Source organism: Coffea arabica, chromosome 9c (assembly GCF_036785885.1).
Source record: "Coffea arabica cultivar ET-39 chromosome 9c, Coffea Arabica ET-39 HiFi, whole genome shotgun sequence".
NCBI lineage: Eukaryota > Viridiplantae > Streptophyta > Magnoliopsida > Gentianales > Rubiaceae > Coffea > Coffea arabica.
Window position 1 is genome coordinate 40,958,300 of NC_092326.1, and position 26,686 is coordinate 40,984,985.

Sequence of the window (26,686 nt, forward strand, 5' to 3'; positions counted from 1 at the left end):
AGCTCAACTCTTCATTGAATGATGTGAAGCAGTAGCTAGGGAGTAGAAATTTCAAGACATTGACCAGTGTTATCACTACGGCCTCCAGGCTCCATGTAATCAAGAAAGAAAAAAATCTTTCATTGAAGTACTATATACAATGCTTGTGTTCTCTAGAATGTTACTTTTATATCAGATGGAGATAAGATAAAAGCTATTAACCTTTATAATTTATTACTGACGTGGTTTATATTTGATGTAAATGAAAGAGTAAATGAAGAATCACTATTCAACTTTTAAAAAAGAGAGCTGGAGAGAAATTTAGAAAAGAAAAATAAAGGAGTAACTTTTGTCCTTTGATTCTATAGCGTTTGCATTTCATTTTCTAAGTTAAAATTTCTGGTGTTGAATTGTTATTTTGCTACATATCATTTTGAGAAATAGAAAAATCCATTATCAATTTCTGGTGCCCAATTTTGGTGCTTGTGTGTTTGGCCAGTTTTATTGTCCTTAGACATTATGAATTGCACAATCTTACCCCGAAGAAATTGCACCATCTCAAAGAAAATATCTTTTACGATTTATATACATAAAAGAAGCTGCATGTGTGTAGAAAAAAGCTATGATTTAAGGAAAAGAAACTGAACTTTTTGCTTGAATATTGAAATGATATACATAATACAACTCCCGTCTGATACTTTGAACCAGGGATTATTTATCAATAGAATAAAACGATAAAAGTACATGCCTTCAAAGAAGATGAATTTAAATGAACATAATTATTACAACATGATCACAGGTAAAATGTTTCCAAGAAGCTATATATGTAATCACTTGCGCTTTGGCACCCCTTCTTTTGATCTAATATCACGAAGCCGCTTCTCCTTTGAAAGCGTTTCCGCAAACCTAGATGAAATCATCAAACGCAAGTAAGTTTTTTAGAAGTTCAATTGCGAATATTAACGAAACTGCAAATGATTTTGGTGTTGCTATGTCATAATTAAGAGGCTGTAAGAGTTGAAACAATTCTTTCATACTTTTTGAGCGCATCCTCATTTGTACCCTGATTCAGAGGTTCAAAAACTCCAGATTGCAAATTCACCCTCGAAACTGGTTTTTTGAGCAATTTCTCGCCGACTTGCACCAGATTCTCTAAATTTGTCTTAGTTGCGATATCCACAGACGATAGATCCCCAGTTAAAGTGTCATCCTGATCATAATTTTTTGGTAGGCAAACAGCAGATGGAAAAAAATTAATTTTTTTCATCTAATTGTATATTAAATTGTTAGCGCCTAATGAAGGTGAATTGTTACCTGAATGCGTAGGTAATTGGCTTCACATTGGAGGGTTTGAAAGATTGTAGCAAGGTGAAAATCGACCATGTCACTGCTTGCTTCGGTGAAGACGTCTACTAGTGGAGATGAACCACCATTGACTAGCCAAGCCAATATGCCCCACTTGGCTGCGTTGTCTGCATCATATTTCTGTTCAATTTTTGCTGTACCAGTTCCCAGAGATAGGACAAGAAACCGGTCAAATTCCAGAGGCTTCATGGGAGAAAAGTCGGAATTTCCTTTGCTTATCTCCCTGGTCACTTGGTTCATGGCAACCAAAGTCTGAATTAATTAGAGAACACATGATTAATAATTCAGAGGGATTCATAAGAAAGTGCAGGAAGTTAAAAAAGAGTCTCCATGTTGACAAACAAATTTTGATATGGAAAGTACCGGATTATTTGCTGCAACTCCACCATCAACGAGATTGAATTCTCTCTTGCTCCCATCAGAATTTTTGGTTTCAAAATGATGGGCCGGAAGGAAAGTGGGAGCAGCTGAAGTTCCAGTGCATATATCAGAGAGCACACCGTCTAGACTTGGCTCATTCTTGATCTGATCACGAATGAAGATTCACACTAATTACTTGTGATCCGAAGTAAAAGACAACGAGCTGAAATGAAATAGCAAAGCAAGTCTAAAAAGGAATTTAAGGTCTGACTAATTAACACGAACCGCATAGCTAGAGAAAATGGTAGGCTGGAGTAGCTTGATATCAAACGTTGGAATGACAACATTAGTCAATGTTTGGTGCAACTTTGTTTTTCCCACTTTTTGTTGTAGCAAATTATGGAGATACTTGCCATCGTATTTGGGTCCTGATAGAAGCCTAAGTTCTTGTTGAGCTTGACCCAAGAAATTGCTGCTCATTTAATGGTCAAAAAAGAGTCATGTTAAGTACAGCTCCCATCATGAACTAGCAACTTACTTAAACGGGATCCATTCTAATGAATGGGGTTAGTATAATTATTTACCTCTCTTGGGGGAAGATTTTAGGACAATTTTCAAGATAGAAGTCCTTGATATCTTTGGCAGCATAAAGGGGGCGGTTATTTTCATTAGGGGCAGCTAGCATAGCAGTCACAAGGCCACCAGTGCTTGTTCCGGCAATCACATCGAAGTAGTCAGCAAGTCTTGCATCTTTACCATCCAATTTCTGCGAAAACCCCAAACCAAATTAATGAAATCCGTCCGTCCCAAAAATAGCTTACACGCTAAAACAACGTAGAAAGAAGACCAATATGGAAATCGTCAATTAAAAAAACAAAAAATGCACCCATGCGTGGCATCATGATATCGAAGACTTTTTGTAAGGTACCTGAAGCTCAGACTCTAAAAATCCAAGGATTACGCTAGGGATGATTCCTCTGATCCCTCCACCATCAATGCTGAGAATTGTGACGGTGTTTCCGTAAGTTGGAAGCTGCAGAACCGACTTGGCAGTCTTCTCCATCGGTGCTGAATATTAGTCGATCGGGAATGAGCAAAGAAAGTTTTAAGGAATAGGAAGTTGGAAGAGAAAATAAGAGTGATTGAGACAGAGAGCTGTTCAGTGCTGATTTCTGCATGAGGTTTGGGTATTTATACTAGCTCATAGAGTTTGATTCCACATTTCTTGCATGGCTTCCTCAGTCTTTTTCTTTCTCGGCTTCATTAGTCGAATTTTCCCCATTTCCATCCTCATTTTCTTTTTCCAACTTCAACATTTGACTGGACTCTGCCATATCAACATCATTTGTTATGCCAGAAAAATTAGGAAATTAGTACGAAATGCGACTTAATGACTCTGAGCAATAACGTAACTAGTTACCCAATGCATGCATGCCCAGTAACCAAAAGATTTTTTAAAATTTTCTTTCTTTCTGACTTGAATTTTTGGGATGGAAGAGAAGTGCCCTTTTTTCTTTCTGACTAGAAGTTTCATTCATCTTTATCTTGAGGTGCAAAATGAGACAAGACTATGCATTAGGGCCTTAAAATGTTGTAGGGTTGAATCTTCCATTCAAATCTAATACTATTACTTTTTTTTTTTTTTTATGTTTTGGAGAGAACAATTTAAATAAAGTACATCAAAACCACATAAGTATTAGATTTTGGGTATGCATAAACGTCGATGAAGAAGGTATATCCACTGAATTCTACCATTTGACTGGCATTAGGATTCTTTTCGTAGTCGGGCAACCTGGCTTTTACACCATGACTTTTAATTGTGAAAGAATGTTAGCCAGCATGTGTGTGTGTGTATGTATATATATATATATATATATATGTATATAGCAATATTGGTTTGCGAAACTACAAATGCAATATTTTTTGGACTATTTTTTCATTTGAGAGAAGATTCTAAGCTTAATATATTAACAAGCGGAAAAGGGGAACTTGAGAGTCGAGACATACTTTGCTACCAATTAAGTTGGATTTTAGAACTAGAAACGCAATACATACCAATTTAAAACAATACAAATTTATCAATTGTGGCAACAAAATAAATGGATTGGAAGAAAAACAAGAAACAATTTAGAGAGGAAAATAGAATTTCTTCTTTCAGCCGAGTCACTGAAAATGATTGCTTCTACAATAAAGATTCTTAATATCGCAATTAATTTTTACTGCATTATAACTTCTTCTGTTTTTTTGACTTAATTATTTGGAATATGCAATGACACAGCCAGTAAGAATAGTAGACAGACGGCGGAGGCGGAGGAAGATGTGGTAACTTGAAAGAAAAGACTCGTAATAATAGAAAGGAAGAAGTGCATTTTTTTTTTTTTTTTTTTTTGCTATCTTGACTGGAATTTTCATTCAACTTTATCTTGACGTGCAAAATGGAAAATGGGATCTTAGAATATATTGGAGGATTCAATCTTCGTGGATTCGTGGTCCGGTACAACTTTTGGTTTTTTAGGAAATTAACCAATTAATTGCTGCCCAAACTCTTGGGATATTATGGCACTGCTACTTTTCTACGCCAACTATGGGATTTTTCTTTTTGCGTATATCGTGTGAGTCGATCATTATCCATCATCAGTTGAAGTAGTTACCAGATCTGCATGGATCAACGCGTGAGCAAGCCGATGTTGAAAATGCCATCAGGTTGAAATTGACCAAAGGCGCTAGGAATCTTCGGTTTCTCACTTTCTATTCCAACTTTTGTTATATTATTATTTCTTTTTCATAAATATAAAATTTCAATTTTTTTTAAAATTCAATAACTAATAACTAGGTGATATAAAAAAAAAATAATATATAATAGAAAATTAAAAGATACAGCAAAAAGTTCATAAAAAATCTCATTTTTTTATGCATTTTGATGTTTTGAGTTTATTAAATTTTGTGTATTACTCATTTAATAGTTTTGGATTTTAAGTAAACAAAAATGAACTAAAATACGATATTTATGAAGGAGAAATAGCAATATAAAAAAAAAAAAAGGAACAGAAGTGGGGTTGAGGATCCGTTATGGACCACATAGTGGAGTTAACGCAACAACTTAAAATTTTTTATTAAAAACGAAATGCCACAATTTGAATTTTATTTCTGCATCTATTATTAAATAAAATGTCAAAATTGTCCTTCCAAATCTAAATGCATTTGGATTTGAAAAAGTATAGTTTCTATCATTTTCAACAATAATTGTTGCAGAAACAAACATCCTCTTTTTCTTTCTTTAATAAAAACATCATCATTTCATTAAATTTGTATTAACAAAAAAAATTACACCAACCATATACAAATACAAACAGATTTGAAGAATAAATATTAAATGCTACAAATCTAAAATATTACACTATAAAACTCCAAAAATGCTCCATCAATATCATTTGCCTTGAACAAATGATCGATGACAACAAAATTGCATTGCCTCGTCAATCAATCGGCTATGTGCATGGCTCACTGGTTGATTTGGGAAAATTCTGTGTGACAATAAAACCAAAGATCAATTTTGCCTTTGAGATAAACGGTAGCAACGCAGGAAGACTAAGGATGCATTTGATAAAATTAAAATCTGAAAATCGAAATTTAAAATCTGAAATCTGAATTCATTAAATTATTGAATTATTAAATACTAAATTTGATACATTTAAGTGTATATCACATTAAATGATAAGTGAATAATTTATCACTTATTATTGGGAGCAAATGTTGTCTAGAAAATTCAGTGGCCATTTATTTAATTCAAATATTCAATTTTTGCTTATCAAACGCGTCTTCTAAACATATTAAGATTTGAATTTATTATGTTTAAGTGCTGAATTATGGTATCAAACATGATTTAAATTTATTGCCCAGCAGCCTAGCTACAAAAAAAAAAAAAAATTTCTTTTTCAACGCAGAAAAATGGTGGCCCGGTCCAATTACAAGGGCTGGTCCAGAGGATAACCCCTCCGCTACATGTGAAGAACAAGATGCGAACACCTGCATGCATGACCCAAAGGAGTCCGGATAAGCAAACCTTTCAATGGGAAGCAAAACAGGCTCGGGCAAGGCAAAATTGAGATTGTCGTTGTTCAAATCTTGGTAACATTACAAGTTGTGATTTTACTAATCACAAGGATTGCTCCCGCGTGAATGGTCCAACAGTAGCACCTCCTCTGGTGATCATTTGGTCCCAAGATCGAGTCTCTGCTTTGCTGGATTCCTCCGTGCACTTATCGTGCTTGGGTCGGGTTGGGGTGTCGGGCCCGGGTCGCGGAGGATTAATCGGGTCTCGTAAGAATTGACCCGGACACCCCTGTGTTGACAAAAAAAAATAATAATAATCACAAGGATTGATTGTAGTAGTACCACAGATATGGTAACAATCATATATAAAAGTCCTCGATTGTTATTTGTATCACTTGGAGTGCTAAATACTCGCGAAAATGTTTTACTAATCACAAACACATGCAAATATTTAAATTATCAATTTTTATTAGATAATCACATAGTTATACGCTGTGATTTTGAGAGTTGAAAACATATACAAGCTTTCACAATATTACTTTCCATAGATATTAAAATACCTCTTGTCCTCTATCGCTTCGATTCAGATTTGGAAATCTAACTCCGCATTCCTGAATGTTCAGAAATTAATTTATTTTGCTAAACAATTATCACGTCTTTAGTAATTAGTATTAGCTAAAGTAGGTCCCTATACAACTTTTCCAAAAACAAATTCCAATGGAGAGGTATGAGCTCTCCCACTCCAATCTTGACAGGAATAGGTTTCTTAATTAACAAATGAAGGTTAGGCCACCTTCCTTCCAAAGATTTTGAAATTTACAATTTTGTTTTGAAAAATAAAAACTTAGGATATGTACGTAGTGGAGAAAATTACATTTTGCCTCCTCAAAATGTTAACTTCAAATTTTCAAAGGCTATAGGCACATTATTGTTAACTACATTAATTCTCAATCTCTGATTCTTCCACGGCACGTATTTGCAAGGATATTGTATATCACTAATTACAAATCTAATTGCCTAAGGGAAAATTAGATTGCTAAAAGCCTAACTTGGAAGTGAGACCGTACAGCCAAATGACTTAATATTCTTCCCGAGAATTTCAAACAAAAACACAAGAAATTAAACAACCACAACCAGGACAATTCAATCCAACTGAGAAATGGACTTTTCTTGTACAGCTTAAGTAGTTTTAAGATGTGACCAGCACATGTAGGAGCAAAACCTGCATTGCTTGTAAATGTAGTTTCAGGAACCATTTTAGAATATAGTTTTTTTTTTTTTTTGAAAAAAAAAAAAAGAAACTAGAAGCTAATTCCATAAGCAAGCTCAGATTAACAAGTATCTGCTATTTTTCATTGTACTCGAAACTTGGAACACAACATATAGCATCAAGCAAACAGTAGCTTCCCTCTTTCCGCATCTTAAATCTTATGCCTCGTCTCTACTATTCAAAAAAGAAAGAGAGTAAATGGTCTTAGAGATATGTAAATTAGCCACAACCCACAAGTGCTACTGCTTATAGCACCTTAATTGTGCGTTACATTCGGCGTTTTATTAAGAAGCATAGTCTCCTAATTTGCTTTTTAAGCAATAAAGAACTGGTAAAACTCGTATTGCAAAGTGCAAGCTGCACTGACGAATCGACCTCCCCTGGGAGTAAAATCAGGGATCCGTTCCAACATCCCAGCAATGCAACTCTTGCAATCAGCTGGAGAAAGGTCCAAGGCACACTGAACCAGTCCATAGATTGTATTCCCTGATTCATCTGCAAGCTTAACGTCTCCTGTAGCAAAGAACGTTTTGGTTGCAATAGCCTTGTCTGTTAGATTGTTCACAAACTTGGTTATAGTTTCTACTGGTGCGGAGATGCTTATATTCCGACCTCTAGAAATGTAGTACGTGTCAACTATGTATTTGTGGAAGATATCTCTGTGCGAGTAAATCAGCGAACAAATTTCAGAGAGACCAACCGCGCCTTTCTTTAATGGACACTTTTCGAGAATCCTTGCAATTACAGCCCCAACACAGGCTTTGCATTCTGTTCTTGAAATATCACCACGACAGAAAGATCGGCCGTATACCCCGCGACCAGTTTTCGGCTCGCCCACGAATTCAAGAGCGAACCCTGTATCAGGAGTTTTATTCTGAAGATCATTCAAGAGAATGCTCAAGTTCTTGTGGTATTTACTCCTGGCAGGAAAGTGGTTAGAATTTCTGCAGTCAGCTCCAATACGCTTGAGAGGATCGTCTCCAGCCCCCATTTGCACGAAAAGGGCAACGGACAGAATTACAAAGATGGAAATGGTTAATTGTGAGATTGCCATCGCTAGCTGGAAGATGGATTGGAGATTGGAGGAAGTTGTGTTCATTTTAAATCTCATTTGCTGCAGTTATATAGTACTCTACTCCTCCTCAACATCATTTTTTTTTTGTTCCAAAGTGTTATCCAATTAACATAATTCACATATTTTTTAGTCTTATTGCAGCATTTGTATAGAGCTCAAATAAGTTAAATAATCATCCTTTGGAATACTTTCTCTTTCAATGTTACTCACTTTAGTATTAGGTTCTTGGCTTTTCCTTTCAGCAGGTTGCAAATGTACGCATTACACATATTTCGGTCCAGAAAAGTATTTGGACAGAAGCCTGAGATTGTCGCCGGCTTTGTATTGCCTTCGTTAGAGCTTCATAATTAGAGCTCAGTTGATACTCATTAATGGTTGTCCTGGAGTGGATTAACCGAACGAGCCTGCTTGGCAATTATAACGAGCATTGTGGAGCTCCTCTTCTTCTTCTTCTTTTTTTTTTTTTTTTTTTTTGGTTGATATAAAAAATGTAGCATGCACAACCGGAGGGTATCCCTCAATCAATACAAGAAAAGAGCGACAGAATAAACCAATTGACACACTACCACATAAACTGACTATAACAAATTATCCGGATAGCCATTGAACCTTTTAAATAATATAATTTTGGCCACTCAATTTTCAAGAGTGTATATTTACCAACTAACTATTAAAAGTATAAATTTTAAACCATTTTGTCTGTTTTTCAATGTTAAGTCTGCCATATTTGATTATGTCTGGTGACACGTCCGGTCTTTAGATATGATAGATTTAAAAGGTGAAAATAGACAAAATAGTCTAAAATTTATATATTTGATAGTTTAGTAGGTAAGTAAATACAAACTTTTAAAAATTAAATGGCTAAAACTTTGCTATTAAAAAAGTTCAGTGATTATTCAGATAATTTGCTCCACTGACTATCCATGCTCAAATAATCAGTGCTATTGTGCACTGGTTGTATTTAGTTATCGAGCCTTTGCTTGATTTTGTAAAGATTATTTCATGATATAAAATCACTTATCGGAAAAAAAAAAAAAAGACTATCCATGCTCAAAAAATAGACTGTGAATAGTGAAATAAGCTGAGCAGAATCCAAAACTAAGTCACAAGGGCATGATTGAAATCAGTCTAGGATAAGTATGTAACACTGATATCCCTGGGATCTCTTCCTCACAAATTAGAAATTTAATTGTCCAAGGGGAAATGTTTTGTCTAGATGAGGTAGCTTCAGAGAAATTATTACTGCAAAATTCTCAAATTTAAAATGTTTACTCATGATCGTTTCATTTATGTGGAACTTTAGTCTTTCAAACGGCTTTAAGTGACAGCCCCAGGGTGTTGGCTCGGATGATCGTAGGCTAGTAGTTACGAACCTAATGATCGTGAGTTTGAGTCCCCTTCTACCAGTTGTGTATCCTTGGGCCGAGGTGCATGCCCGCTGGAGGATTAGTCTAGCGTAAACTGGGATACCCCTGTATTAATAAAAAAAAAAAAAATTGGCATTAAGTGACAATTACTAGAACTCGCCTCTGCAAGTAATCTTTTGTTTTGGGACACTAAGAAGGGGGAAAAATCGATTTAGTTAATCTCAAGAAAATTAGCATGTCAAAATAAGCTGATATACAAATGTCAGTAATTATCTCAATCATTATGTCTACTTAAATCCTGAATTTATACCCTCTTCAAGCAAAAAACATAAGTTTTCCTAACAGATTAACAATCTCATCTTACTCAGCTCAGGTGAAAACTCGAAAACTTGGTTGCTTTACTTTCCTTTTGAATGTTCTCGTCTTCTAAACTGATCAATCTAGACAATTTTTTCGTTTCCTTTTCTATCTAACCTTTTCTCTCCACAATTTACTATGTGTCTCTTGTAGCTTGAACTAGGATCTGTGGTGGTCTAAGCCCACTGCAATCATTTGCTTCTCTAGAAAACGTGGGTTTGACTAGTCTTTCAATTATTCGTAGATTTTGATTTAGCAAATAACATCGTAAACTCATGCTTGCCATATACTCCGTACATGCCATTATTAATCTCCCAAACAAGATTCCTTAATTAAAGGTGAAAGCAAAATAATGTTATAAGTGGCATACCTGTTTTTTTTTTTTTCATAGAGTAACTTATTGAGGATAATATATGTAATAATTTACTTCTAATCAGTCTGTTTTGGTGGATTGTATTCCTTGTTTACCAAAAACCAATTCATTTATAGTTGAAACGTATAGCATAATGTTTAGAATTTTTTTGTAAAAATTTACTACATTACCACAAAATTTAGGTGACGCAGCATTAGAAAGCTTCGCAAATTTTCATGGATTGGATTGGAGGGAGGATTGGATTGGATTAGGTGGTTTCCAGAAAGAGAATGTAAGTGAGAGACTCCAACTTGAACCTTCCTACTTACACTGAAAAAAAAAAAGGCTTAATGCTATAATAAAGTAGAATATCAACCATCTTATTATTAGATGGAGCCCTTACAGCCAATAATAATTCATATTTTTACATCAAAGGAACCATAAGGGGGAACAATTTAATACAACTGAAAAACAGATTTTTTGGTAAATGGTGTTTCGCTAAAATTGACCAACGCGTGTAGGAGCATAACTTGCATCCCTTGTTGGTGTTAAGGAAACAAAAATATAAACAAGTGAATGTGATTTTGCAAATTTCACTAAAATTTTTTGAGTTCCCACATCATCAAGGATGGAACTAATGGGCATTGGGTAGGGAAATCGCCTGTACAAGTCTTAAAAATTTATGTTTTTTATTTTTAAAAACTAAAAAAATTTCAAATTTTCCATAAGTTTTAGAAACTTTCATGATTAAAGCTTAAAAAAACTAGAAGTAGCTCCTCCAAAGTAAAATTTTTGGTTCTGTCGCGGCAGATTCATCCTAGTTTCAAGACTCACTTAATGTAATGCCAGCATCTGTTTTGGAAATAATTAGAAGCTAATTTCATAATGCAACTCTGATTACCAATTAATTACCTGACATAATATTTCGTTGAACTTGAAAGTTGAAACATAGCATATAGCATGAAGCAAATAGTACATGGTTTTGGAGACGTAATTTTAGTCCACTTGAGTCGGTCGCTTTTAACAACACCTAAAGCAGTGTTTGATTTGGACCTTTCATGTTGGCACACTAAATCAAGACTAAAAATTAAAACTTTCCATATTATTATTTAGTAGTGTTTTAGTCAAGTTAGGGTTTTAGTAATTCTGTTGGAGTCAAGTTATGATAGTTTTATTATTTAAAATTAGTATCTGATTAGTAAATTTTTATGGTTATAAGACTTGTTTATCAAGTTTTCTAGTTTATAAATAGAGAGTCATATTATTGTGTTTAGTTGAGAAGAGTAAAGGATTGTCAACGAGTGAAAGCTTTGTTCTTATGATGTGATTAATAGATTATTATTAATATTATTTCTTTTCTCCAACACATATTTTTATGTGTATAAATTATCTCTCCATATGCATTAATTTTATGAAATGTATCTCCCATATATTTTTGTTAGAATTTTTGGATTCTACATTTCATTTGTTTAGAGAAGCATTACCTCTTGCTTTAAGCGTTGAAGAACCTATAGAACTCGTACTGCAAGGTGCAAGTAGCACTGAGGAATTGCCCTCCTTTCCCAGTATAGTCAGGAATCCGGGCCATCAACTCACCCATGCAAGTCTTGCAATCAGCTGGAGAAATATCCGAGGCACACTGAACCAGTCCATAGAGTGTACTTTCTGATTTTGCAAGCTTAACTTCTCCTTTAGCAAAGTAAGTTTTGGTTGCAATAGCCTCCACTGTCAGATGATCCAGAAACTCAGTTATAGTTTCTACTGATGCCGGGCTGGTTACATTTTGAGTTCTGTAAATGTAGTAGCTAGGTGGTGTCGCCGATTTTGTGGAGAATATTTTTGTGCGTGTAAATCAGAACGCAACATTCATACAGGGCAACTGCGCGCTTCTTTAATGGACATTTTTCGAAAATCCATGCAATTGCAGCGCCAATGCAGGCTCTGCAATCTACACTCGAAATATCACGTCGACAGAATGCTCGGCCGTATACCCCGTGGCCACTGTTTTGGAGTGCCCACGTATTCAAGAGCGAACCCTGTTTCAGGGGTTCTACTCCGAAGACGACTCAAGAGAATGTTCAAGTTCTTGCGGTATCTACTCCCAGCGCCGGCGGGGAAGTAGTTTTGATTTTCTGCAATCAATTCCAAGACGCTGGAGAGGGTCATCTCCAGCGCCCATTTGCACAAAAAGGACGACCGACAGAAAATATATGGAAATGGTTAATTTTGAGAGCGCCATTGCGGGCTGGAAAATGGATTGGATTGGAGATTAATCAGAGCAAGTCGTGTTCTTCTTAAAATCATTTTTGCTGCAGTTATGTAGGATACTGCTCAACCTCTGGAATAATTTTAATTATCTTAATATCCGTCAAATTATTTAACTTGTCTTATCCAATAAAATAATTAATTTGCTAGCCTAATGGATTGATTTATTCATGTGTTTTGTTCCTTTTGCTTGTTCGTCGCACGCCATGTAATTTCTCTGTGATAGTTTCCTTGTTGGAGCTTGGCAGATGCTCATTAATGGTTGTCCCTGATGGAACCAGCCGATCAAACTCTCTACACTATAGAAACAATTATTGTGCTGCTTAAAATTAATTGGCCTTTGATGTGAACTCTAATATGTTTTTTAATCTGAATTTCTATGTGCATTATGATAGCTAAGCCTGCCTATCAAATAAATTGATGGGTTGGTAGTTCTGATGGATTGGTTAGTACGAGCCTTCAACAATTACGGGTAATATTTTGAGGGGTTCATAATAAAACCAATCTTATACTATAAGGCAAAATTTGAGATATGTACCATTCTTCTACATAATTAGCGTAGAAAATATGTATATAAAGAAAAATTAATTTTATATATACTGTCAATATGTAATTCTTAGGACATAGGTTAGGCAATGACGATTGGGCCTAAACTTTTGACCCATAATGTTTAAACCAAGCTATCAATAACGTGTGCTAACCCAATATTTTGGCATAAACTACAAATCCAAAATGTTTAAATTAGGATGGGTTGGACCTAGGGGTGTCAACAGGTTGGGTTTGGACCAGAATTGAAAATTTTGGACCCGAGCCCAACCCGTATATCCGACGGGTCTTGATCTTAGAGTTTTAGAATCAGGTCCGACGGATCCGAGTCGAATCCATGTCGGGTCTGGGTCTAAAAGGTTCAAAATTAAATTCAAAATCAATCACAAATCCAATCTCCAAATTTAAACAAATCAAATTACAAAAATAAATCACAAAGAACTTGCAATAGTCAATTCAAAACTAACCACAAATCAATCTATAAAGTCATTACTAAATTGTTAATTTGATAAAAGAATATATTTAGAAATATTTACATTTTATAATTATTAATATATTGTTCGAATCCGGGTCAAATACGGGTCAGAATTCTATATTCCGTATCCGACTCCTTTTTTTTTTGTTAGAGAGATCTGGGTTCGAGTATCGAAATTATTTTTCAATTCAAACTCAAAAAAAATTTATCGGGTCCAGATCCAAATCCGACCCATTGACACCCCTAGTTGAACGAATAACTTTTGATGTCATTAACCCCAAAGTGTTAGTGTGGGATAGCCCAATAGCTTTTAAGCCTAAACTACTCGAGTCGCGACCTAATAGCCTATGTGTGTGCAATAAAAAAAAATACATAATATTTATAGTGAATGAATTTTACATACATTTGTTCATTGTTAAATAAAATTTTAATCTTGTAAATTATTTTGACAAAATTATTGTGATGTTGGTAGTTATTGCTTAGGCTAGTTACATTGAAAAAAAATACATGTTTAAATGATAAATTAAATAATGCTTATAGTAGTAGTTATCTTGACACCATGTGTTTGAATAATTAAAGTAAAATTAGCTTTTATAAGGGCAAAAATGTAAGTACGTAAAGTGACATAAAACATTAGCACCAAACTCTGTCATTTCTCATTATATCCTTATACTATATAAGAATGAGTTTAGGGCTTGAATTTCAACCGCAAGGGTGGGGCTTTTTTGAAAATGTGAGAGTGTTTGAAGTGCAATTAGAGTATTGAATATGAGTCATTATAACTAATTTAGTTTTGTTGTAATTACTTGGATGTCCTTTTAAACATTTAAAACTAGGAGTAAGTTTGATATGTGACATTGTTTGATATCCGATTAAACATTGGGTACAACTGAATTCAGCTTGTGTTTTAGTGAAATTACATAAAAGCCCTTCTAATCATTTAATTGTATTAACATCTAAGTCTTTTAATTTCTTAAAGTCTTTCTCATCAGTTATTTTGCAAAATTATGATATATAGACGTTAAGACACAATTAATGTCAATTAGTAGAGAAGTTTGGTTTCTTGGCCATTATCATAGATGTTAATTCAGATGTTGTTACATTAGCTACTCTTCTTCCCTATTTTGCAACACCCTTTTCAATAGATATGTTTTCTTTAATCAATTTACTTTTTGGTTGTAAAAAATCTATAATATTGCAAGTTGTATGTGCAATAATTTTTTAGTATTTTAATTCAATTGTCCATATTAGACAAGTTTGATAAAGAAGAGACCACATTTGTTAATTGTTATTTATGGTTTAAAATAAGTTTATCATCATAAATTTTTCCATTTATAGATTACATCTACTTCTTTTGTTGTTTTAACTATTAATTAGGATAATTTTTAAATCGTTTGCTACTTTATTGACTATGCCATTTAGACAATTTTTCACTTCATCTGATTTACCAATATGTTTAACTATCTACATAAAGTTATTTGGCTACAAATCTAAAGCATGTACCTCATTACATGACAGGTGCCGAACCTGTGCAATAATAAATACCTGCTCAAATAAAATATAATTTCTGTAGATAGTGATAAGCAGGGTCGAATCCACAGGGACTGGGGATAATTCATTTCTTCTAGAGTCCAACGTATGGGGGGTTTTGGATTAAATGCTAACTAAATAAATTAATTGCAGAAAATAATTAATTCAAAGAAATAATTAAGGGAAAACTCTAGCCAAGGGTATACTTCAGAAATGGTTCATGCACTGATCATTGATGCAAAAATAATCCCAACATTTATTAATAGATCAGTTATAGTTGTCATACACGCGATAAACAACCAACCCTTCCTTAATTTATCGATAGTCAAGGTACGACCGTTAACTATTTCCCTAACCCAAAAACAATCCTAAGTACGACCGTAGGATTTAATTTCTAGATTGCATTAATAATTAGAAAGGCCCAATCCTAACTAACAAACACGCTACGAGGGTTTGTTTAAATTAGATCGTATGTTCCCCTGACATAAACCCAATTACGCCAGTTGCTACTGAGATAAAGATAACGAACAATTACGGATTCAATTATCCCTATTTAGCAAAATAGCCTATGTGAATAATTAAATATTGCGCATCTATTCAATCACTCACACGAGCTATAACGGTTAAAAGCAGGAAATATATGAATACCAATAAATGGAGGAAGCAATTAAAATAAATTAGATCTCACAGAAATTGTTGAACCAAATCTCCAGTTGTCCCCTTGACTAGCAGTAGGAGGTTAGTTCTCCATTAATGGAGAACAACCATGCGAAAAACCAATCTGAAGCTTACAAAATTCTCCCTGGCCAAATCGGCCAAGGAAGGAAAAATAAAAAGTCGGCTCAGCAGTCCCCCCCAATAAAAAGATAGGAATTGTCCTCTTAAAAGAAGACGTCTGACCCCTAGAAAAAGGAAACTCCAGCTAGTCTAATTCATACGTGATTCTGGCTTTGTTCCTATTGGCCGCTGAAAAGAAAAGTAAGCTTCCAAGTCCTTGACGTTTTGTAGGATTAGAGTTTTTATCCTCTACACCTCTGCGGCCCACGAGTCTTGTGATTTCCTGATTTAAAGTCAGCTATTCCACTCATTCTAGGAAGCTTTCCACGTGCACATAATCCCGAAAGTCCGGCCAAGAAGGCTGGAGTTAGGCGTGGGCACACCTACTCATCAAGAAGTTCTCTGAAATTTGATTTTAAGCACTTTTCATTCTTTCTCCTGAAATAAGCACAAAATACCAAATATAAGTAGAATCCGACGATTAAAATAATATTTGGCTAAAATCAGGGGGAGAATAATTATAAATTTAACAACAAATTATGACCTATCAATTTCCCCCACACCTAAACCATGCTTGTCCTCAAGCATAAGAACATAAATCAAATAATCAAATTCAAACAATGGTATTACTCAAATCTTCTATTGCCAAGATATAATTAAAATACATGTCAAGTATTAGTGGCAATTTGCAAGAAATATCTCTCCAATTAGCTTTCAAGATCAATGACTTTCAATTTATGACTAACTAATCTAAGAATATAAAATATTCAACCAGCATCCATAAGCAAATGGTTCAACTATTAAGCAAAATCTCAACATTAAAATTCATAGATCAGCGGGTTAACAATTCATTCAAAATTTTCACTATTAGCACCCTTTTTTTTTTTTTAGGAGGAATGCTTGGTCTTTAGCCATTTAAACGTTTTGACGCGAATTCCGACATTGGCCAAATGAAGGAGCCCGGTTACTCCGCCATCATCGCTAAAGGACCACATACTCATAGTTATCGTCACTTTTTGACGCGAAAATCAACACTTGTGATGAAAACTCCCGGTTACTAGGCAACGATACTAGCGGAGTATAGCTCAATACTATTCATAAATAAGCACCAAAAATAAAATTAAATACCATATAAACCCGCTTTATTTCTTAAACATGGAGAACTAAGATTAATAGCTGAACCAATTTGCACAAAAACAAAAAAAAAATGCTAGACAAATATTTACAATACTTAGAAAAGTTAACCAAAAAGTGCAAAAGTCACAAAATCTCAAATATTCACCCAAGAGATACCCTTAAAATCAACCATGTTATACTCAATACCTTAAAGTGTAAAATCTTAGCAATAGAAAATTTGAGACATCTAACCATCGTTTATCAAGAATAATCACGAATAAACACAAAGATAGGCAAAAATTGGACAAAATTCGACAAAGTCAAACAAAAAATTCCAACAAAAATGCCCACACTTGCACTTTTTCAATAAAATGCCAATATACTACCCCCCCACACCTAAATCACACATTGCCCTCAATGTGACAAATAAACAGTAATAGCAAGGCGAAGGGCAACGGGACTTCCCTGAATACGTGGTGGAAGGTCTCGGGCGGCTATGGAATAGGTGGGAACGGTGGAGTGAAAATGGTGCTACGGTAGTGCGCGGCAGTGAAAGATTGTAGAAGGAAGGAGAGCTCCGACGTGCGTCTTGATCCAGGCGAACTAGAGTGCAACAGAGAACAGCAAACCAGCAAATACTCACTGGTGGCCCCAATTGGGTCAAATGCAGGAACAATGTAGTCCAAAATCGCAACAAATGCTCTAAAGATTTAGCAATTGAAATCAAAAGGTAAAATACTCCCAGCAAGTCAATTAGACGCCACCAACAGCAATAAGCAATGGAAGTGGCACAGTAGCCTTCCAATTCAACAAACAAATGAAGAAAATACCCAACCAAAGGCACTTCAAGGGACGCAAGACAGAAATCAACAAAGTAGAACTCAAGTGATACCAAAAATAACCTCAACAAAGCAGTGAATTCGACCAATTTGAATACGTAGAATACGGTCAGAAATGCCTCCCAAAGATCAACAGAGAGCGACAAAACTTGCCCACCCAAAATCTGTCCAAATGGCTCCAATTGGACAAGAAATTACACAACTCAACCAACCGAAATTAGCAAATAAGCCAAGAAACCGTCAAAACCAGAAATAGTAGTTCAAAATTTGGACTACAACTAAAACAAAATGTTTGGCAGTTTTCAATCAAGTAGCCCACTAACTAGAACCAAATATCAACAAATGTAGTTATAATACCCCAACCCGTACCACTGGTGCCCAGACAGGAAAGAATTAAATTCAATGGCAGCAACTCAACCGCAAGAACTTAAACTTTAAAATTAATCAACCAGTACCACTGGTGAGTCACAGGGCAAACGATAAATCAATTGGCCAACAATCGAGCAGCAATTAAACTCAATTCAGTTCTAAATGAACCCAGAAAATGCTCAAATCATCTCCTGCGTTATCCAACAAATTTACTCAATAAAATCGTAATCATCAAGATCCCATCAACATCAAGAAATTGGAATCGGGGACCAGAAAATTAATAAAGAAAAACCTGGCACCAGGGAGGTTGGGATGTTGGCGTGGCTGAGGTGGGGGCGACCCTGAGCTGGTGGAGGGCAACAGGCCCGCGGGCTGGGCTGCGGCGCTGGCAGCGTGCGACAGTGATGGCTGGTAGCGGTGGTTGTGGAGCTCGAGCAGGCGGCGGCGCGGCTCCTCAGCGAAGTGGACCGTGAGGTGGTCTGGTTGTGGGCGAAAGCTGCGCGCGAGGGAGGAAGTAGGAGGTTGACCGCTGGTGGAGATAGCCGACAGCAGCGGCGGAGGAGGACAGCAGACAGAACCGGAGGAAAGCTGGAGTGGCGGTGGTGGTGCGCAGAGCTGGAGTGCGGTGTGCTGGTGGCGCGGCTGTCGCGGAGCTCGGGCAGGCGCTCATCGCCGGCGGCTCTGGTTGAAGGAACAAGAGAAAAGGGGAAAGCAGGGGCAACGGGGAAGAAGGAAGAAAGAAAAGAAAGAAGAAAAGAAGAAAAATAAAATAAAATGGTTTTTTTTTTTTAACTAGTCTTACCGAAATTCTCCAAAAATTGAAATTGCTTTTGTAAAAATTTTATCTCTTTTTTTTTTTTTTTTTTTAGAATAAGGAACCTCTGGCCTAGGCGTGGGCACGTCTAATTGCTATAGAGCCCGCAGATCCTGAACGAAAATTCCTTTCCCTCAAGCGTGACCACCTGGCGTGGGCACGTCTAACTGCTATAGAGTCCGCAGATCCTGAACGAAAATTTCTTTCCCTCAGGCGTGACCACCTGGCGTGGGCACATCTAACTGCTAATTTCCTGCCACCAAACATCAAACTATTAATTGACACTAACACTTAACTAAAACTTCAAAAATGCATGAAAACTGAAACAAATAGTCTTGGGTTGCCTCCCAAGTAGCGCCTTTCTTTAATGTCTTTGGCTAGACATTGTCCTGTTTATTCATGGAGGATAAAATCGCGTAGCTCGTTTCAGTGCTTCATCTTCTATGTAATCCTGATAGCCCTCGTAAATAGAGTAATTCTTGGGCACACGAGCTACGGTCTTCCATGGACTAGTAAATGGCATCAAACAAACAAGTGATGATTTTAAATCTTCACTCACTCCTCCATCAAGAGCACTTATTGGTTCGAGATATTTTGCCATCATGACTCTTAATTTATTCCTGGCATGAAATTCAAAATCGTCTGGTATAATAAAATCAATCTCACTAATAGGAATTAAAGAATAAGAGTCAGGAAAATATTGATCAAGGAATGGAGGAGATGTCACCGCATTTGGAGATTGTTCACTGGATTCATTCACTTGAACCATTTGATGTTGGGGTCTCAATTCTTGTGCTTCAACTTTCTTTTCAACTGCATCTTTAGATTCTTCTTCTTGAGACTCTTGCAGTACCATGTCATTCGTCAGGATAATTGCACTCTCATATTTCTCATGGTCGATAATAGTTTGTGAGGGCAATTCTTCACTCATTCGAGAAGCCAATGACGTTATCCTAAATGTCAATTGATCCATTTGATCTGCTAGGTTACGCCTGCTCACTTGTGTCTCCTGTTGAATTTGATATGTGTTAGTAGCTATTAATTCAACTATCTCTTCAAGAGACATACCTGACATAGATGATGATTCTTGAGACTCATACTGCTGAAAATTCATTGGCCCTGTTGTATAATCATAACTGGAGTTATCCCACCATCCTTGATCATACCCGTTTGGATTAGGGTTATACCACGTTTGAGACCAGGGTGAAAAATCTCCATAATTATTGAATGGGACACTCAGATTATCTTGATATTCGGGGCACATACCGGTTGAATGATCCCTGGCATAACAAATTTCACAGGTTGCAGCAGCCATTCTTTTTTTAATAGAGTTTATTGCCACTAAATATGCAAACTTAGAAAAACAATCAATCTCATTGCCTTCCCCGAAAACAAAATCCAGTATATCACCAAAATACGGAGTGTTAGAAGCCATAAAATATATAATAAAAAAAATAAGAGAAAAATAAATAAATGAAAATAAAAACAAGATGAATTCAAAAAAGAAACAAATTAATCTGGTACCAGTCCCCGGCAACGGCGCCAAAAATTGACAGGTGCCGAACCTGTGCAATAATAAATACCTGCTCAAATAAAATATAATTTCTGTAGATAGTGATAAGTAGGGTCGAATCCACAGGGATTGGGGATAATTCGTTTCTTCTAGAGTCCAACGTATGGGGGGTTTTGGATTAAATGCTAACTAAATAAATTAATTGCAGAAAATAATTAATTCAAAGAAATAATTAAGGGAAAACTCTAGCCAAGGGTATACTTCAGAAATGGTTCATGCACTGATCATTGATGCAAAAATAATCCCAACATTTATTAATAGATCAGTTATAGTTGTCATACACGCGATAAACAACCAACCCTTCCTTAATTTATCGATAGTCAAGGTACGACCGTTAACTATTTCCCTAACCCAAAAACAATCCTAGGTACGACCGTAGGATTTAATTTCTAGATTGCATTAATAATTAGAAAGGCCCAATGCTAACTAACAAACACGCTACGAGGGTTTGTTTAAATTAGATCGTATGTTCCCCTGACATAAACCCAATTACGCCAGTTGCTACTGAGATAAAGATAACGAACAATTACGGATTCAATTATCCCTATTTAGCAAAATAGCCTATGTGAATAATTAAATATTGCGCATCTATTCAATCATTCACACGAGCTATAACGGTTAAAAGCAGGAAATATATGAATACCAATAAATGGAGGAAGCAATTAAAATAAATTAGATCTCACAGAAATTGTTGAACCAAATCTCCAGTTATCCCCTTGACTAGCAGTAGGAGGTTAGTTCTCCATTAATGGAGAACAACCATGCGAAAAACCAATCTGAAGCTTACAAAATTCTCCCTGGCCAAATCGGCCAAGGAAGGAAAAATAAAAAGTCGGCTCAGCAGTCCCCCCCAATAAAAAGATAGGAATTATCCTCTTAAAAGAAGACGTCTGACCCCTAGAAAAAGGAAACTCCAGCTAGTCTAATTCATACGTGATTCTGGCTTTGTTCCTATTGGCCGCTGAAAAGAAAAGTAAGCTTCCAAGTCCTTGACGTTTTGTAGGATTAGAGTTTTTATCCTCTACACCTCTGCGGCCCACGAGTCTTGTGATTTCCTGATTTAAAGTCAGCTATTCCACTCATTCTAGGAAGCTTTCCACGTGCACATAATCCCGAAAGTCCGGCCAAGAAGGCTGGAGTTAGGCGTGGGCACACCTACTCATCAAGAAGTTCTCTGAAATTTGATTTTAAGCACTTTTCATTCTTTCTCCTGAAATAAGCACAAAATACCAAATATAAGTAGAATCCGACGATTAAAATAATATTTGGCTAAAATCAGGGGGAGAATAATTATAAATTTAACAACAAATTATGACCTATCATTACTTTTAATTATTTTTCTTAAATTGAGTGGATTAAGATGTTTTAGTACTTTTTTTGACGTAATTATTCCTCTAAATTAGCATGTTAGTTGTTGTATATCTTTGTAACTAACACAAAACTGATATTTCGTGATTGTAACCCCTATTGAGAAGGAGATGCTTTGCTATATGTCCTAAATCATACAATAAATTATAATTAATTACTTGCTCAATGTGAAGGTCTCGTGATGATATGTGTCCTTAGAATCAATATAAATTCAAGAATTTGGTTTGCAAGAACTGAAATTCTACTAGTAATGATTTCTTCAAGTATGCTAATTGTTCAAATCTCGCTTATATGATAAGATAATGTGGTGGATTGCCCTCATAGGGAGATCAAATTCAAACTAAATAACAAATTTTAATATTCCTAAAGTGCATGAGCAGATATAAATAGGTCTTTTATTATATTAGGTTAGATGCAAAGTAATTGATCGTATCTTATAATTATGTTTTATTCCATATTATATTTTTTTAACTCAAAATGTAACATGTGATTTTTTTAATTTAATATCACATAATAAAATTATCATACTTCAATTCTTATACTAGAAAATACCAAATAATAATTATTAACTATCTTTAATTATAGGTACTAAACTCTCACGCGTTGCGTGGGCTTTTCCCCCTAGTATAGAATATAGATATTCATTTTGATATCAACTGTACCACTATTAGTTTGTGGGTAACCCAATAATTTTTTGACATAAACTACTAGAGAGGGTGAAGTATTTAAGTCAAATTATTAGTAGCTCACCATCCAAAGTATTACCCATTACCTATACTTTTATTATTATTTGTTTCTAAATGTTGGATGCACGACATGTAGTGTAACAAAAATTAATCCTTGCAGAAAGTAAAAATACAAGATTACAAGTTAGAGAAAAGTATCCTCTCCTCATATTAGCCCATAGCGTTCAAGGGAAATTTTGTGAAGCCAATAGCTTTTTGCATCATATTTAGTTGATACTTAGTTGAATTGTTCAACTGTTTGGATCATATGTTTGCTCGTCAAATAAAGTGAAGTATGTTTTAATCTTAACCTGAAAACAGGTGCATCATGAAACGGGAACCAAATTCTTAGTTAACTAGTCAAGTATGAATGAATAACCAGTTATAGTCCACTGTCCATATGTAGCTCCCGTATGAGTTATTTTACATATCCCATTACGCTTGAAAGTTCAAACATATCCCATGGCATCTGAGAAACATGACTTAGGAGAGTTGGACAAATACTCCTGACTTAGACACACAATATTGCTTCTGACACATTACTTCTCCTTTATTCCCACTTTTCTAATGGAGATGAGGAGAAGAACCGAAAACAGTAGCACTCCACTCGGGTATTGGATTTAACAAGCTTAGAAAAAAGGCAAAAACTCGTAGTGCAAAGTACAAGTAGCACTAAAGAATTGGCCTCCTTTCCCACTGAACCGAGGAACCAAGCACATCAGCGCACTAAAGCAAGTCTTGCAATCAGCCGCGGAAATATCCAAAGCACACTGAACCAACCCGTACAGAGTTTCTGATGATTGTGTGACCTTAACTTCTCCTTTCGAAAACAGCTTTGGAGAAGTGACAGCTTTATCCGACAGATGATTCAAAAACTCGACCACCATTTTTGCTGAAGCAGGGCTGCTTACATTCTGCTCTCTCCAAACGTAGTACCTTCCGCGATCAAGTTTGCTGTATATGTCCTGGTTGCTGTACTTCACAAAACAGCCTTCATACCAAGCACCTGCTACTTTCCTGAAAGTACAGTTTTGGCGAAGCTCCGTGATAGCTGCATCAATACAGGTTTTGCATTCCGTAGCTGAAATGTCTCCTCTACAGAGGGCTCGGCCATATATCCCACTACCAGTTTTTGCTTCCCCAACGTATTCAAAAGCGAACCCTGTTGCAGGAGTTGCTCTCTGAAGATAATTCAGGACAATGTTCAACTCGTTTTGGTATTCACTCCCGGCGGTAAAATTGTTCGATGGCCTGCAATCAACGGCCAGAAGCTCAACAAGGTCGACCGCACCGGCCCTTTCTACAAAAATGGCAATGTAAAGAATGCAGCGGGAAATGGTTAATTTTGACGAAGTCATGGTTGAAAGAAGGATATTAGAAATGAAGGCAATTATTGTGGTCTACCTAGACTTAGTTCAGCGTCTATATAGCAGTTATTTCAGCAATTATTTTTCACATCCAAATATGTTTGGCACGAGGAATTTCTGTGTTTTTCTTATACATATTTCTTTGCTTCTAGGACAATTTGTCGGACAAAATAGTTGGATCAAGTCTGTCGCAGGCGATGTTACTTCTTTGTGCACAGCTTCGTCTCTGATCTTGGAGCTTTGTAGATAGATTCACAAGTGTTTGTTCCGGACGGCCTTGAGCATCTATATCTCTTTGTTTATTGTTTTGGCTAAGTAAGACAAAACAATTCGAGGAAGATAGGCAAAAAAACTAACCCGTCATCCAATCAAGCTTTCTCTAATAATTAGCCTAGCAACAATTATAAACATTTGAGTTCACAGATGGGGGCGTCAATTATTGCCAGGCCCTAACAACTCGACTAAAAATCTCAAAGTTATTTATCACCTGAAGTAGGACTAACGATTTAGGACATACTCCATTATGGATCCAGATCTTTTGTAGTTGCAGTTGTGACTGAACAGAAGAACAGTGTGTAGTGCAGACGAAGTGACTTATAATTTGATGGTTGGGATTGAATTTGTAGGCACAAATTTTAACAAGTGACAAAATTTGGTGTGTTTGTATATGTCATTGTGTTAGCGTCTGCATTAGTTAGTTTAGTGTTTACATCAAGTCTTGCTTTTCATTTCTCTCTTCTTTTGATAGAGATCAATTTTAGGTGATTTCCACTCCGATCACCACTAGCGATAGAGATGGGGACATCTCCAGAATTACAAATCTTTGAGAATATTTATAAATTACTCACTAAAGCAGTCCTAACTTACGTAATGGAATTTGAATACATGGCCTTTTTTTCGCAACGGATCTTCTGTCTCACATCCTGTGTCACCTCTATCCCATTTTTTATTATATTGCTATTTCTCCTACATAAACATCATGTATGTGGTTATCAATCCGGGACATCCTTCCCAAATACCAGTCGCCGTTGATATGGTTTCTACAGATATATGCCCAAGTCGATGAACGCCGAGAAATGGAGGACCAAGGGGTGTTGCTGTACTTTTTGCATTCTTGTACAATGTATTTAAGTTGGGTAATGGGTACCTAACACAAATATCCAACCCGTCCAAAATATATCTGAATTTTTATTATCCAATCCAAAATTGACCCAACACCCAAATTACCCAACCCAACCTCTGAAATTAGGTGATGAATTTTGGACATGATTGCCGGGTCTAGATGAAAGAGTCCTTCGTTCTCTTTTTTAAGTGTTGCCTTTTTATTTCTTAATAACTTTCATTCATCCAAATAACTAATTAGTAACTCAACTATGTTTACAAAAGTTTTGGAGCAAATTGTAACACTTCTCTGTCTATTTCCTTCACTCCTAAATTATTATCACTGTACAAAAGCACAGGATTTTTTGGGGCAAACATGATATTCAATTAGAGATGACAATGGACCGGGAATGGGACTGGGAACCCTCCCCTCTTCCCCGCCCCAACCCCTGTCGTTGCACCTAACCCATTGCATTTCTTTTCTTTTCTACTGAACTTCCAACCATGTTTGTTTCTCTCTCTCTTTTTTGTTTTAATACCATTTTCTCTTTAGGCATTTTATGAAAAAAGTTTTGGACCACTTAGCCAAAAGAAAAGATACAAACAAAAAGGACCCAAGATAAGCAAGCTAAACTTACTGCTGATTAAATGATACATGCGTAAAATTATCACTTAATGTGATTGGCGATTCTCCTCAGAGAAAAATTAGGAATCTAGGTATTCCTACCAAATTTATATAACTTCAACAAGGTTGAAAATCAAAAGGCAACAAATTGGAATCACGACTCGGACAACTATAACCGATCAACAGCACACATTCTTCTAACACCTCAACGATGTTAAATATCTTCAATTCCAACGTAGAATATTGCAGAAGCTAGCATAGCCACCTTTGCATTTTAAGCATTGAAGAAAGCATACAACAAATATTGTAGGGTGCAAGTTGACGTGTAGACCTGAGTCCCGTTCCCATAAATTTTAGGAACTATACTGACCAATCCATCAACGCAAGTCTTACAATCTGCTGGGGAAAGGTCCAAGGTGCATTGAACCAAACCATATAGATTTTTCGATCCTGCAAGCTTTACCTCTCCTCTGGCAAACAACTTCTTAGACGCGGAAGCTTCTCCTGCAAGTTGATTTAACAATCCCTCCACCTTTTCTAAGGGTGCAATGTTGCTTAGGTTTTCTTTTTCCAAGATGAAGAATGCCAGCGAGTTGGGATCATCAATCTTGCCAAAGAAATCATCGTCCGAGTATCTCAAAAGACAACCCTGGAACCAAGCAAATGCGGATTTATAAAAGGGACATTTCCCCCGAACCCATCTGACCATTTCAGAAATGCAGGTTTTGCAGTCTGCTGTTGAAACGTCCGCTCTACATTGAGCTCGGCCATAAGCCCTGTTACTGTTTTCCACCGCCCCGGCATATCCAAGACCGAACCCGGTTGCGGGAGTTTTGTTGGAAAGATCGTGTAAGATGAAGTTCAAGTTGTTTTCATACTCGCTGCCGCTAGTAAAGTTCCTGTTATCTGGGAAGCCGCAAACGTGGCCGACGGGCTTAAAGAGGTCGACTCCAGCAGCCATTTCTGCCAAAATGGCGATTGAGAGAATGTAGAGGAAAAGGTTTAATTTTAGAGCCAT

The 26,686-nt window shown here is 36.1% G+C and overlaps 4 protein-coding genes across 4 annotated transcripts; all 4 read right to left on the reverse strand.

The window, feature by feature from the left end:
- Positions 1–605: 605 nt before the first annotated feature.
- LOC113707704 (patatin-like protein 2) lies at positions 606–2,854 on the reverse strand. The gene is made up of 7 exons (XM_027229995.2): positions 2,633–2,854; positions 2,289–2,470; positions 1,990–2,176; positions 1,708–1,869; positions 1,294–1,596; positions 1,017–1,189; positions 606–885 (listed from the first exon to the last, which is right to left on the reverse strand). Exons 1-7 carry the CDS (start codon positions 2,765–2,767, stop codon positions 810–812), a joined length of 1,218 nt encoding a protein of 405 aa, XP_027085796.2. The 5' UTR covers positions 2,768–2,854; the 3' UTR covers positions 606–809.
- Positions 2,855–7,340: 4,486 nt separating this feature from the next.
- On the reverse strand, positions 7,341–8,081 carry LOC113709046 (antimicrobial ginkbilobin-2-like protein). The gene has a single exon (XM_027231796.1). It carries the CDS (start codon positions 8,079–8,081, stop codon positions 7,341–7,343), a length of 741 nt encoding a protein of 246 aa, XP_027087597.1.
- Positions 8,082–11,670: 3,589 nt separating this feature from the next.
- On the reverse strand, positions 11,671–12,344 carry LOC113709045 (antimicrobial ginkbilobin-2-like protein). The gene is made up of 2 exons (XM_027231795.1): positions 12,170–12,344; positions 11,671–11,903 (listed from the first exon to the last, which is right to left on the reverse strand). The coding sequence occupies exons 1-2, from the start codon at positions 12,342–12,344 to the stop codon at positions 11,671–11,673; spliced, it is 408 nt and encodes a 135-aa protein (XP_027087596.1).
- Positions 12,345–25,942: 13,598 nt separating this feature from the next.
- LOC140014248 (antimicrobial ginkbilobin-2-like protein) lies at positions 25,943–26,686 on the reverse strand. The gene has a single exon (XM_072064688.1). It carries the CDS (start codon positions 26,684–26,686, stop codon positions 25,943–25,945), a length of 744 nt encoding a protein of 247 aa, XP_071920789.1.